This window comes from Monopterus albus, unplaced genomic scaffold, assembly GCF_001952655.1.
Source record: "Monopterus albus unplaced genomic scaffold, M_albus_1.0 scaffold79.1, whole genome shotgun sequence".
Lineage (NCBI taxonomy): Eukaryota > Metazoa > Chordata > Actinopteri > Synbranchiformes > Synbranchidae > Monopterus > Monopterus albus.
Genome location: NW_018127959.1, coordinates 2180748 through 2195798, shown reverse-complemented (window position 1 = coordinate 2195798; position 15051 = coordinate 2180748). Strand labels below are relative to the sequence as shown.

The 15051-nt window shown below is 40.2% G+C and overlaps 1 protein-coding gene across 1 annotated transcript in view; it reads left to right on the top strand.

The window, feature by feature from the left end:
* Positions 1 to 1154: 1154 nt before the first annotated feature.
* The window catches only part of LOC109963778 (integrin beta-2-like), a 25130-nt gene continuing 11233 nt past the window's right edge, over positions 1155 to 15051 (top strand). The window contains 7 exon segments of the mRNA XM_020606618.1: positions 1155 to 1171; positions 5519 to 5570; positions 7984 to 8081; positions 9541 to 9742; positions 10036 to 10206; positions 11745 to 11775; positions 11777 to 11978. Of these exon segments, the coding sequence (XP_020462274.1) occupies positions 5522 to 5570; positions 7984 to 8081; positions 9541 to 9742; positions 10036 to 10206; positions 11745 to 11775; positions 11777 to 11978 (753 nt within the window). The 5' untranslated portion in view covers positions 1155 to 1171; positions 5519 to 5521.

Below are 15051 nucleotides of genomic sequence, written 5' to 3'. Positions count from 1 at the left end.
CCTGAGCGGCGGGTGGAGAGGCGTCTGGAGTTTGTGGCTGGCCCCCGTTGTCTGACTTTCCCCCCTCAGGTATTGTGCAAGTTTGTCCCTGTGAAGCACCACCTGGTTCCACTTATTCAGTCCCACCCAATGCACCACATTGACAGTCTTTTCAGCACAGTATAAGGTCCAATCCACTGGCTCACTGACTGTGGGAACAAGCCCATCTACTGTCCAGGGCTGCATGCCCACACCAGCGCAGGGGCAAAGTGCTCTCTTTTGCAGCAAACATCATGGGCCTGCTTCTGGCAAGGGCCCTGTGCCTGTTGGGGCCCCCACCTGGTCCTGTTGCAGCCACTGGGTTGGCTCCCTCACCTCTGCTTGTGGGGAAAGCAATCTGCAGGGTTTCCACCTATGGGGCAGTCCCAGTCCTCAGTACACCGTTACAGATTAAACTCAATAGTTTCTAGGTTCTAAGTTTGTTATTCACGTCAGTAGTAATGACTCCCAACTTCACCAGTCGGAGGGTACTAAAATTGTGTGTAACTTTGTTAAAATATGTCAGACTCGGTAGTTTTCTCTGGACCCTGCCCAGTCTGACGAGTGATGCCCATTCATGGAAATACTTAAATTATCATGTAATACTTAATTTTGTTAGAAAAAAAAGCTTCACGAGTGAGCGTTGGTGAGACATGTATAAATCAAGTTGCTTCTGAATAGAAGTACTAGAACATACGTTCACCTTGTGTTTTGAGCTTGAGGTCACGTCTAAGATAATAATTCGCCGTTGTAACATTGTAGATGAGTCAGAAAACAAGGAAAAGCGCAGTGGGCTCTTTAATGAGGAAAACAGCCATTATGGCCAGCCTGCCAGTGCCTTCTTTGTTTATTTGATTGTTGTGGGATTTTTCTTACTTAAACAAATCTCCAATCAAGTCACAAGAAAGTGGAGACTCCAAGCAGACACAACTCCAGTGACTTTAGTGTGACTCTGGTACAAGCCTCATATCACAGTGTAATGTGGATTTTATTTTAAATGTTAAGCTGTGACCATGGTTTAGCTGTGTAACATCTTCTGTGCTCTTAAACACTCTGTGGTTGCGTCACACTTCCGCTCATGAGGGTGGAGTCTCGCCATCCACATTCAACACAAGTGTGAACCACAGAGCAGAGCTGCACCTTCCTGTTTCTGGTAAGTCTGCCTTTATGAAGAAAGACTTTGTTCTCTAACAGACTCTTTTAATTCAGTTAAATTTTTACTGTTGATCGTTCTAAATGAATAGCAGGTGATGGTTTCAAAACTTTAATCTTAAAACCTTAAGGTTCTAAGGGTAAATTAACACTTTGGGAATTTATATTAAGCCAAATGAGGAAGATAAGCTTCTTGTTTTCAGGGAGGAAGTTAACTGAATTACATACTTACCAAGACATTTACTTACTTACTTTGTAAAGTGTCCTGAGATGACTTTTGTTGCGATTTGACGCTATACATATAAATTTGAATTGAATTGAAATTGAACATTTTTATCCAAATCAGTTTCAATAAATCATATAAATTTTAATTTAAACACATTTACTTGTCTTCAGTTGAAGATGTTTCTGTATCACTGACTAGAGCAGCTTGTGTCTCCTACATCATATCGTATCATATTAGCTGTACAGATGAGCCACTGACAGGCTCAAAATGTCAGTGGTGTTGGTGTGTAGGCTTTTAAACAGTATATTTTGGTAGATGAAGAAAACACAAAGATAAATTGTCTGAGATTCAGTTACCCACTGTTATGAAGTGAACAATGTCCAATGCAATTTTTAATACTTTGAATTGAAGTTTATCATTAAAAATAGTTTTACTCTGTGTTTTCGGTCATCTCAGGTCACTGCTTCTCTGTAGTTAGTCTGTAAAGTGTTGCCTTTTGCTTTCTGACTCAGGCTGAAATAGTGGTCATGATAAAGCACAAGTGTCTAAATTGTTTCTTTGCTTATCCTGGCGCTGCTTTTTCATTTATGCAATTCTGCTGAGTAGACAACAAAAGCAGGGCAGAAATATTAGCTATACCTTACTATAAATCAAAATCCACCACAGCCAACAGTCATGCACTACCCAATTAGGAGAGAAAAAATTATCAGCCAAATATATTTAGGCAGCAGAAGGTCTCATCTGAGGATTTTATATGATTGTCTTTGTAATTATAGTTGTAAGAACTCACATGCAATGCAGATCAAATACATTTCTGTGAATCTGCACTCCACAATTAAATTTGAAAATAGAATGACCATGTATGTTGTTTGCTGGTGTGTATGCAGTGATTGGGAACTCCCATGCCAAGGTCTCACAATGTCTTGAACCCCTCCCATGATGCCGCTAAGCTTCATGCATCTCCTCTGACATGTTTGTGATGGTCACCATTCTTTTTGTGTGTTCTTATTTTATAGAGGCTGGCAAACAGCTGTCAAAGTATGAGGCGACTCATTACTCCAATCCTCTGCTATGGAGTGTGTCTTTAGTAGCTTTACTTTTCCTTCAGAACCTTTGTTTGTGTTTTTAGCCATACTAGAACACTTTCAAAGTTTAGGCTGCAGTGACCAAAATGGATGTTAGGGTGGGTTGGTATGTTAGCTATATAATGTTTAGAAGTGGGCTCAGACCTAGAATTTTAGGAGAAGGAACACACCTTTCTTACTTTTTGTCTTTGCTTTCATTAATGCTGTTTTTTTTTGCTTGCTGTATGTTTTTTTCTCTTTCTGTGGCTTTTAACTGTACACAGGGCATTGCTGTAAATGAACATATATGCTCAGTCAACCTACCCTGTATAAATAAATAAGTAATTATAATAGCCTTTTTTGTACATTTAAATGTTACATAATTTGGTTTTAATGTGTCTTTTAATTGAGTTTAGCACTTATAGCTGAATTTCATATATAAATGGTGTTGTACACATAGCATGCAGTATATTCTTAATAATGTGTTTTGTGAAATGTCCATGTATGGTAAAAATACATACAAATAGATACAGTCTGCTTTCTCATTATCTCTTTTTCAGCCTGAGTCAGAAAGTGGAACTGTACTAATGACCAAACCTCACTGTTCCCTGATACCTTTTATGGTGCTGAACTAGCATGCAACGCAAGCATTTGTGTACAGGAAACCACTGTATTCGTTTCTACACTTTTTAGCCTGAGCGTGGACAGTGGGTGTTTCACACCATCATTTTCATATGTACTTCTTCAGTGGCTTGATGCTCTGAGGACCATTTTAACATCAAATGTTTTCTAGTTACAGCAGCAAGTCACTAACCAACTTAAAAGTAAATGTTTTAGTTTTATAATTAACTGATTGTACATGGATGAGTATTGTCCAAATTTTCAGTGTCCACCAATTTCTACAAGTTTACAACTGGTTTTATTTCAGCTGGTTAGCATTTTAGCATGTCTGCATGAACAAACCTGAAAGTGACCACAGTTTGTGACCTTCTTGTCTGTGTTGGTTACACCTATTACAACATTTGTTCATTTGTCTATATCGTCTATATAAATTGCACTACTGGACCTTTAGATGAGTTATGCCTTTCACGTTTATTAATGAGTTTCCCATTTAGAAACATGTTTTGGACATGTTGTCCACAACAAAATATTCACTAGCTCTGACTGTGTCAATCAATTTGTAACATTATTATGTTTGTTAGGGTAAACCTTAAAGCAGAGTAGTGGTGTTGGATTAAATTAGATTTTCCAAGTGTTTCCTAATGAAGTGGCCACTGAGTGCATATTATTACATTTTTCATCACAACAATTTCCACAAGATTTTTTTGTGTACAGCATTTTAATCACAATAGGCATGTACATACTGTATCTTATCAGTTTTAATTACATTTATTATGATGTTTGCATTCATTAATTAAATTCAATTCAGTTTTATTTGAATAGCGCCACTTCACGCCAACTATCATCTCAGGGCACTTTATACAGTAAGGTCTGGACCTAAACCCATCAAATCCCCCTTGGGCAAGCACTTGGCAACATTGTGTAATTGTTGGGTAAAGAACTCAAGATGTAAATTACTGGAAATAATCAGGAATAACCAGGATATTTAGTAACAGTTGCAAGTAATACTGACAGCAAGGTTGAGAAAAAATACAGTGTTGCTGGCAAATGGCTAGAAGACAGAGGGTGACTCTCAGTCTTTCAGTGACATAGGTAACAGACAAACAATGACATGGAAGCGATGATCTCAAATTCTCAGAGCAGTAACAGTCCATTGAAGACAGAGCTTGACTAGGCTATAAAGCTTGAGAATCGTATATATGTTACAACAAGCAGAGTTTAGGCAAAGGCAAGTCCAACAAGGGAGTCAAAGTTTAGCACACACATACACACACATAGGAGTCCGTTCATTTAGTTTGAATTTTAGATGTCCTAATAATTTAACTGACTTCAACCACTCAAGTGTCTTTACCGTATCTAGAGATGAAATTATATTGGTTAGCACAATTTCTACCATGTTCCAGCACCAACAGCAAGGCCAGTTAACCTACCAAGCAGGTAAAGATTCTGCATACATTTAATTTGTATTTATAATTAATCTTGTCAACAGAGCTCAAACTTTCATTTGGATACAACAAATACAACAGGTTGCATGTTTGTCATCTCCTGTTTGGAAGTGTTAATATTGCTAATTTCTAGCACCGCTGTTATTGCATCATTCATTTAGATCTTCAACATGTTCTTAAAAGCAAACGTGAGTGACGCAACTGTCTTCTCCAGAAAAAACGACACAAGCGGTCACCAGGGTGGGGGTGGGAAGGGCTGAGGTTAAACCCTTGTCTGTTAGGAGAAGGGGAAGTCAAGTGACATTACAGAGGCACAAAGTCTAGACATGGAAGAAGTAGGATGGATGATGCACCAAAACATCACATTTTAACATGGGATGCTGCTATTTGTTTCTCTTCTAAACTCACACTCAGCATTTTTGTTTTTAGCAACCATTTTCCCTTAATTTTCACCAAGTGATTATTTTTAGAACTATGATGACAAACATCCCTGAAGGAAGTAGTCGACAATCCTCATTTAAGGGGTCGACACAACCACTGGCAGAGAAAATGAGACGTTATGCCGTGTTGTACAGGTTAACACTTAACGAGACCTGGCTCAAAGTTCAGTTCACAGAGCTAGTTCACACTCATAGTTCACAGTTTTAATTTTGAACTAAGGTATTTTGTATGTGTTCAGCGTAAATAAAGACTGACATAGATTTTAAGAGATCCTTGTTTCATAGTGAGTCAGTGTTTGTCTTGTTGAAATCTCACCATTCTAATTTTATGAAATGTTGCTAGAACAGACAAAAGTCTCACATATACTGTATGGTATTTTATATAAATATATATATATATTTTTTATTTCATCACCAGGAAATGGATCGGTGTTTGCTATTTCTTCTGCTCCTGCTGATGGGTAGAAATGGTAAGCTTTGAAAAGTTAACATTACACTGTTCACTTGAAAATTTTTGAAGCACAATATATATATTTTTTATTTTAACACCAGGAAATGGATCGGTGTTTGCTATTTCTTCTGCTCCTGCTGATGGGTAGAAATGGTAAGCTTTGAAAAGTTAACATTACACTGTTCACTTGAAAATTTTTGAAGCACAACTACTGAATATTTATTAATATGCAGATAATATAAAGAGAAAACATGTTAAAAGCGTTTATAATGGTTTAAAACATCCGCATTAGAGGTTTGAGCCTTCCTATAAACACCATTGTTTCCCTCACTTGCATCTTTTTCTTGGGTCTTGGCTCCACCCATGTAACACGCAAGGATAGAATGCAAGAGAAAATATGAGGACGGAGGAATTTAGGGAACGCATTATTAGAAACATGAGATATCTTTCTGCTGATGTTTCATCTGAAGCAGCCAATCACCAACTGATTTCAGATAAAGAGGCATGCTGGTCCATAAGGCGTCCACAAGGGATGCTCTCATGTATTCTTGTTCATCCTTGCTCATATCTTTCCCAGCAGCCTCTCTGCTCCTCAGAGTATATGTAAGAGTCTTGGTCTGTCCTCAATCGACCCGGAAGTCATTCCAGTCCAGCGAGGAATGAAGACCAAGGAATGACATACTGTATAAAGGACATGAGATGCAGCCAGGGTCTTCATCACACCAGTGTGCCAGTTAATATCCATCGGTTATTTCTGCTCTGATCTGGGAGGTATTTCAGTTATTGTGGTGATCCAGCTTCGTGGTATTGGAAAACCTGCACTGAGCCCAAACCCGGTAAATGGTAAATGGACTGTATTTATATAGCGCTTTTATGCACTGGGCAAAGCGCTTTACAGGGAGATTATACACCATTCACCCATTCACACACCAATGACGACAAGGCTGCCACACAACAGCGCTAGTCAAGCCACCGGGAGCAATTTGGGGTCCAGTGTCTTGCTCAGGGACACTTAGGCATGTGGGGAGACCGGGAGTCGAACCACCAACTTGCTGGTTAGGAGACGACTTGCCCCTACCTCGTGAGCCACAGCCACCCCTAAGCTAGCTAGATAAGCCATGAATCTCGCTTTGTGGTACAGGTCCCTGGGAGGTATCTCTAGAAGAAGGTTTAAGAAACTCTTAGGTTAACTCTGACCCTAACCCTGATATGGAAAACTCCAATTCTTTGGTTCCAGAACAGTTGGTGTTGTTCTCCCCAGTTGTTAAACTCTAATTATGTTCAATCTGAGTTAAGCTCGTGCACGATAACTCTAAAAAACAATCATCAATGGAGCTCTAATATGATTCACTATATATCAGTATATATAAAAAGGTATATAAAAGTAAAGGATGAAAAAGAAGTATGAAGGAAAAGTAAGAAGGGGTTGAGGGCAGAGGAAAGATAAAAGATACAAAGGATGAAGGAAGAATGGGAGGAATAAAAAAAATAAGGATGAAAGGAAGGAAGGAAGGAAGGAAGGAAGGAAAGGCGGAAAGAAAGGAGGTAGGACATGGCCCACTGTAGGCTCCTGGACCTTCTACCATTCAAACCAATGGAGAAGCTGAAAGTTGACCAAAATCACCTAAAATGTCAACAGCCAGAAGCCAAAAAGTATAAAAGACATCAAAAAACTGACCTCATGTTAGTAAGCACAGAGAGAGCGGCATCGTAAACCGTCTCATCCTTAAACAACAACCCGCACTACGTGAGAAAAACTTCACAAAATGGACTACTGAAAAATTCTCATATTGGGACACACTATGGGAGACACTAATACCATACTGTATGTGTGAAGACATTCCGTAAAATAAAGGATTTATCATGAGTTACAAACAGCTCATCTGAGAGTTAGATGAGACTTTCTGGACACCTCTCACAATGGGACTGAATGAGAGATTTAGATGTGCTCTCTGTCATTTTGGTCACCTCAGTTGAAAATCACAAGGCCAACTAGCTTGCATACTGCAGTTCCCTTTAATTTTACCAAGCTTTTGGGCTTTTCAGCAAGGCTGTCAAAAATAATTAGTTAATGCTAAGTAGAAACACTCAACAGAAATGAAATAAGCACTGCACGAGCTCTCATCGCCACTGAGCCCAGAAGGATCCCAGTCCATTTTTATTGCTTAAGGCATAATTTTCTAATTTTGTGTTGGAAGATATTTTTTTACTTTCGGATACTGACAAGTTCCACCTGTTCTCTGAACAATCCAAGCAGTTTACTGCACAACAACTCTTTGTTTTATTGCTGAAAAAACATACCCAGGAGGATAAAGACCTCTTGCTCACCCCCAGTTGGACAGAACCGATGAAACCTCTTGGATGAAACGTCTTCTACCTAAAACCAGTGTCTACATAGAGCCTCGCTCATTCCCATCACCCCTGTGATGTTGATGATGTTGCCCGGATTATAAAAATGATTCATTTGAATGATTGGATCTACAGCATTTTATGCCATTTTTAAATTTGTGCTGAGTGAGTTTCTTTATGAAACTGTCTTGCATACAGACTATGTTTTTCATTGCAGGATTGTGTCAGAATGATGAAGTTTGCACAAAGTCTGTGATCAACTCCTGTGATGACTGTATCAGATCTGGGCCATATTGTGTGTGGTGTGAACAACTGGTGAGAAGGAAACTGTATGCTGTCCATTTCAGTAGCTAACACTTTGCTTTATATGAATCGAACACAGCTTCAGTGACAACATCTAATACACACTCAAAGAATACTCATGGAATATATATCACAAATATATACAAATATGTTTGCATAATAAGTTCAGTGATATGGTTACACCTACCCAGTTGCCCCCACCCCCATATTTAACTGAAGGTTTGCCCTTGCATAGGAACATTTTAGGAGACAAGGTGACTGAACAAGTCTGCTATAAAATAGTAATTTGGTGGTTTAAAAAAGACATAGTGGCACACAGCTGTTAAACCTCCGTTCATCCCCTCTCTGTAGTTGACTATAGTTTCAATGAAGCCAACTTGACAATATTTTGGCTCTATAGACAGTTTTATGTCCACCACATGGTTTGTCAGGGTCCATATAGATGCAGGGTTATGACAACAGCTGTGTGATGTTGGCTTTGAACTGAGTGTTCACAAAGAAGTTAGCTTCTTAATTGTAGCATACTTACAGTATCACGGTGTTTATTATTTCTGTAACCTATGGTGCTGTGTAAGCCATGATTAATAGATCTTTGACTAGATACTGTATGTGAAACCCAGTGTAACAGATTATAATTATTTATCTGGCACAGTACCCAGTGGCAGTTCTACATTGAGTTACTCCCCGGGCGAGACCCCCCTTATTTTTGAATGGCATGTGATCTACCAACACTACCTTTGCGATTGATGTATTGGGCACCCCTGTCATAGACAGTTAAGAAGCCTACTATGTTGTTTGTACATCCACAAACACTGTACCAGGCTTTGAGACACCTGGTGGCTGAAAGGAGGTTGGATTTTATGAGCCTTGTGCAGGATTAAAAATTTCAATTTACTGACGCAATGCTACTGTCAGGGCACCGCAGAAATAACGTGGTGAAATAGTGTGGCACTTTGAATGCTCAACCACTGTTGCTCCCTCTCTCTCTCAGTGGTGTAGATTTTTAACACAGGCAATGAGATTTGGACACAAAGATTTAAAATGACTGTGATTCCTTCATTCCTGCCAACAAGCCATTGAATAGAATCACTAGAAAATTAACAGGCTTGTGTTGCAGGTCAACCAAGTCACCAGTGTTAGCCCACTATGTGGGAAGGGGTTTTTGCCTACAGGGCTCTGTGGCAGTCATGTGACTAAATACTATAAATAGCTTTATATACATATTTGAGCTGCTTTTATGTGTTATTTTGAGCGACTATGTGTAGCCAAATTATTGTGTGTGGATCATTATTTGATTCCTGGCTGAATCCCTGACAGTGTCAATACTTTTACAAGGCATCCGTCTCTGCAGCTAAAATAATATGAAGAGATTCTATGATGATCATCGTTTTATTAGAAAAATACAGTACAGTTGTTGTCTTTTTATTGTTGTTATGCTGTTTTGTCTTGTTTTTACATCACCTTCATACAGAATTTCACCAAAGCGGGTGAGCAGGAGGCAGCACGCTGTGACACCCAAGCTCAGCTGATAAAGAGAGGCTGCAGGAGGGAAGAAATCATCTCTCCTCAGAACAAACAAAAAATTGACAAAAATGATCCTCTGTCCAGTTCATTCAAAACGCAGGAGCCTGTCCAGCTGAGTCCACAGAAAATCAGCTTGAATCTGCGACCTGGTTAGTGATATTTAAAGGAATGCACTATTTGGCTTCTGGAGCAAAGTAAAACCAGAACACCTACTGTACCTGTGTGCTCCATGGTCATTATTTGGGTAGAACTGGGCCAGGGAAAAACTGATAAATTCTATATTTACTAGGGTTTCATGTTTCTAAATCTGTCATTACATTTAAATTGAGAATGTATTAACTTACTATCACTGAAGTCTAAAAATGTTATTGTAAGAGCAGGGTAGGATTTCTGGTTTTTGTTTTCCTTTTTTCACAAGTTTGTTTCTCTTCTGTTTTTACAGGGCTTCCTACCACTTTCACTGTTTCTTTTAAAAGAATTGAGGGTTATCCAGTTGATCTCTACTACCTGATGGACCTGTCTTACTCCATGAAAGATGACTTGGAAAAAGTCAAAGGACTAGGGCAAGCTCTTTTTGCAGCCCTAAAAAGTATCACTGAACACGGTCAAATAGGTAACAAGATTGCAATATTAATCTGATAGCGTAAATCATTTAAAATACTAACCTTTCTTTTTTGGTTACACTTTAGGATAGCCACAGTATACACTACAAATGATCCTTTACATGTATATCATGTATCAGATATATACAATATGCACTACTTACCAATACCAGGACACATAAGCTGCGTTTCCACTATCAGAACCTAACGAGTGGTACACCCCGTACTTACCTAAACCATCACCAAGTGTAGCCTCCGGGGTTGATGCCAACCTTCCTGCTTTATTATTCGACTATTTATTCTCTCTGTTGGCCTCTGTTTAGAGGAGGGAGGGGCTGCTCACCTCTCACACAAGCAATCAGCTGATTACACACAATGCTTGTAATGCTAATGCTTGAGGTGTGAAAACACACTGGCAACTGCTCTGCATGCACACACCCCGTCCCCATACGTGGAAGCTCTGGAAGTCTGCTTGGGGTCATTGTCCATTTGGACAAGACCCATTTGTGACCAGGCTTCAACTTCCTGGCTGATGTCTTGAGATGTTGATTCAATATATCCACATCATCTTCCTTCCTCATGATGCCATCTGTTTTGTGAAGTGCCCCGGTCCCTCTTGCAGCAAAGCCCCCCCACAACATGATGCTGCCACCTCCGTGCTTCACAGTTGGGATGGTGGTCTTCAGTTTGCAAGTCTCTCCTCCAGGCATAACAATAGTCATTATGGCTAAACAGTTCAATTTTTGTTTCATTAGACCAGAGAAGATTTCTCCCAAACGGCAGATCTTTGTCCCCATGTGCAGCTACAAACCATAGTCGGCCTTTTTTATGGCGTCTTGGAGCCAAGGCTTCTTCCTTGCTGAGCAGCCTTTCAGATTATGTCAACATCGGACTGGTTTTACTGTGGCTGTGCATACTCTGGTACCTATTTCTTCCGGTGTCTTCACATGGTCCTTTGCTGTTGTTCTGGGATTGATTTATACTTTTCAGACCAAAGTATCCATTCACAGCTGTACCTCCTATTGACTCAAATGATGTCAACTAGTCAGTGAGAAACTTCTAAAGCCATGACACCATTTTCTGGAATTTTCCAAGCTGTCTAAAGGCCCAGTGAGCTGAGTGGATGTAAATGTCTGACCCCCTGGAACTGTGATATAGTGAACTATAAGTTAAATAATCTGTAATCAACTGTTTGAAAAAATGACTTGTGACATGCATAACGTACGTATCCTAACCAACTCACCAAAACGAGAGCTTATTAGCATGACATCTGGAGAGTGGTTAAAAAAATCAGTTTTATTGACTTGAGCACAAGTGTATGTAAATGTCCGACTTACAATATTGCAGAAAGGCACAGGGATACACTGCTAACACTAATCTGGTGCACACACACACACACACACACAAATGGAAACAAAATTTACAGGCTGTATTACTTTTTATTTTAGATTATTTTGTGTACATTGTAGTGGTCTAAAATGTTTGTTATAGTGCAGACTCACTTTAGAAAACAAAAATGAGGAACTAATAGCCATTTCTATACCTTCAGGGTTTGGCGCCTTTGTTGATAAGACAGTCCTTTAACACCAACAAGAAGAAACTGCTAAAGCCATGTGATGAGAATGACCAACAGTGTGAGGCTGCCTTTGGCTACAGACATGTGCTCAATATGACATCACAGGAGCAGGAGTTCAACAAGAAAGTGAAAGAGCAGTTCATTTCAGGGAACTTGGACCCTCCTGAAGGAAGTCTCGATGCCATGATGCAGGCTGCTGTATGTGCGGTAAGGACTCAGCAATGACTGTGTACTGTTAGTAACAGTACATGGGTTTACTACTAGAAAAGAATGAAACTAGAAAACTGTATGGGACCCTTCAAGCTAATAATAGGTCACAATAGGTAATATCTAACCCTAACCCATCTTGGAGTAAGTGGACTACCTGCACAACCTGACTGGGCTGCCCCATACTACCAGTAGTGACAAGGACACTAGCACAAAACAAAACTTAAGGAATAGTCAAGAAGGATCAGGAGAAATCATTTGTCTGTGGCCACCACAAGGAAAACCATTCCCTTTTTGGGGGGTTCCTCTTGCTTTTGCCTCTCCATTGTCACTTTCATTTGAACCAAAGCAGGTAAAACTGATTCACAATCACTTGTGCTTCCTAAATGGACAGTTTGTGAAGTTTGGCTTGATGTTATACTGTGATGGTCAAGTGTTCCCTTTGTTAGGTAATTTCTTAGTTAGATAGATATTGATTAGATACTTGTTGTATTAGAAAATGTTTAGTGTAGCCAGGATGTCTAGCTCAGGCTGTTAAATGCTTTGTCATCCTGATGAGCTCTGCAGGCTGCATCTAGGCCAAGGTCAACTAAATAGAGAGAGTCTGCAGGCAGGATGAATATTGCTATCATTATATGTTCAGCCGTAATCTTTATCATAACATTTTCCGAGGCTTACTGTTCGGACATGTCCCTGAATGTCCTGTATGTTTTTAGATACACACCACGAAATCAACAGTCACACACATTGATTTTCTTCATGTTTTGACTATTGTTATGGTCAGCTGTGAAGCTGGCATATCAGGTGACGTCACGGTTTGACGTTGCCTGTGTAGTATGGGGTTAGACCAAACCAGATAAATTGTATAGAAATCTTGGGTCCGGGGTCTTTTTTCGCTCTCCGTCTGCCTGCGTGCAGGTCGGAGGGGGAAGATACCTGGACGTGTAATGTTCATTTTGCCTGTGACCCTTTGAATAAACCAGCACGGTTATTTTTTATATATATATCCAAGTGGTCCGCTTCGTCTCACTGAGTTCCTGGTTAAAAGAACTGGGTAATATCTTACACCTTTCTATAGGCTCTATTTTGTTATTTAGCCTCTTCCGGCTCTTTTAAACCAGGAACTCACAAAGACGAAGTAGACCACTTGGATTATATAAAAAATAACCGTGCTGGTTTATTCAGAGGATCACAGGTAAAATTAACATTACATGTCCAGATCTCTTCCACCTCCGATCCTGCACGCAGGCAGCATGGAGATGAAAGACCCTGAACCAAAGAACCTATACAATTTTAATCACTTGGTTGGGCTACCCCCATACTACACAGGAACGTCAAACCCTGGCGTCACCTGATATGCCAGCTTTGCAGCTGACCATAACAATAGTCAAAACATGAAGAAAGACAAGGTGTGTGGCTGTTGATTAGTGGTGTGTATCTAAGAACATTTTGACATGACATTTCACATAAGAAAAATATTATGATTACCATTACAGTTAATAATAACAATCACCTCCTGCCTGCAGCCTTTGTCTTATTTAATTAACCTTGACCTAGATGCAGTTTGCAGAGCTCATGACACTGACTAAACATTTAACAGCCTGAGCTAGACATCCTGGCTACACTAAACATTGATAGACAACAAATCTCTAGCAAATATCTATCTGACTAAGAAATAACCTAACATTTCATTTTTTGAGCAGTTTATTTATAGGACCCCTGCAGTTCACCACAGCAATCTTTCACGATCTTTGTGTGTTGGCTGAAAAAAATGTGGTGTTCTTATACAACCAAAATGTTGCACACTGCGCCACACAGCACATTATTCCATCGCTTCTGAAAGAGCACTGAAGGGAGTACAGTTTTTTTTTTTGGCTGTTGAATTCAGATATCTTTATCTAATGTTTAATGTTAATATATCTAATGTCCCTCTCCAGTGTCACTGACGCCTCCTTCAACATATATTGAAAAAACTTAGAAAAAATCAACTGGACTAGATTTCTAGGTCGAAGACGTTTCACCTCTCATCCAAGAGGCTTCATCGGTTCTGACTGACTGGTGTTGAGCGGGAGATATTTACCCCCCTCGGTGGTGTTTCAGTCCTCAAAAATCTCTCGGACAGAGAACTCACGGACACAGAAAAAGAGATATTAGCCAAGGGATTGAATTTTGCGGTCACACCCAAACAAATACCTGTGGTAGACTTCATTACAGCCATAGAGTTAGCCATTAGGAACAACAAGCTGGCCGAGACAGAGGCGGAAGAACTGCGGATGAAGGTCACAGCTGTTTTGGCCAGTGCCAAACTCCCACCCCCAAACCTTACCCCCGAGGAAAGGAGGGCTTTAGCTACACTAGAGAAGGATGAAACCATCACAATCCTTCCAGCAGACAAAGGTAGGTGTACAGTAGTCCTAAACTCAGCTGACTATCAGACCAGAGTTTCTGATCTCCTCAGTGACACCACCACCTATGAAGCACTGAAGAGGGACCCCACCAGTGGCTACAAGAAGAAGGTTAAATACACAAGGAAGAAGCCCCACTCAGACCCATTGTCAGCAGCATCAACTCTGTGACTTACAACATAGCCAAGCACGTGGCCACCATCCTGGCTCCTTTGGTTTAGGGGGGGCACTTCTATAAGCAGCAACACGGCTGTGCTATGGGCTCCCCAGTGTCTCCTATAGTTGCCAACCTGTACATGGAAGAAATTGAGGAGAAAGCCCTGGCTTCCTTCACTGGTACTGCTCCCAGCCACTGGTTCCGCTACGTGGATGACACATGGGTTAAAATCAGGACCCAGGAGGTAGAGGCTTTCACCAAGCTGTTAGGTAATTTCTTAGTCAGATAGATATTTGTTAGACATCTGTTGTATTAGCAAATGTTTAGTGGAGACAGGCTGTCTATGCTCAGGCTGGTAAATGCTTAGTTCATAGTCATGAGTGCTGCAGGCTGCATCTAGGCCAAGGTCAACTAGATTGCAGAGTCTGCAGACAGGATGAATATTGCTGGTAGCATGCTATGCTCAGCCGTAATCTTAGTTATAATATCTTCCGAGGCTTACTGTTCGGAC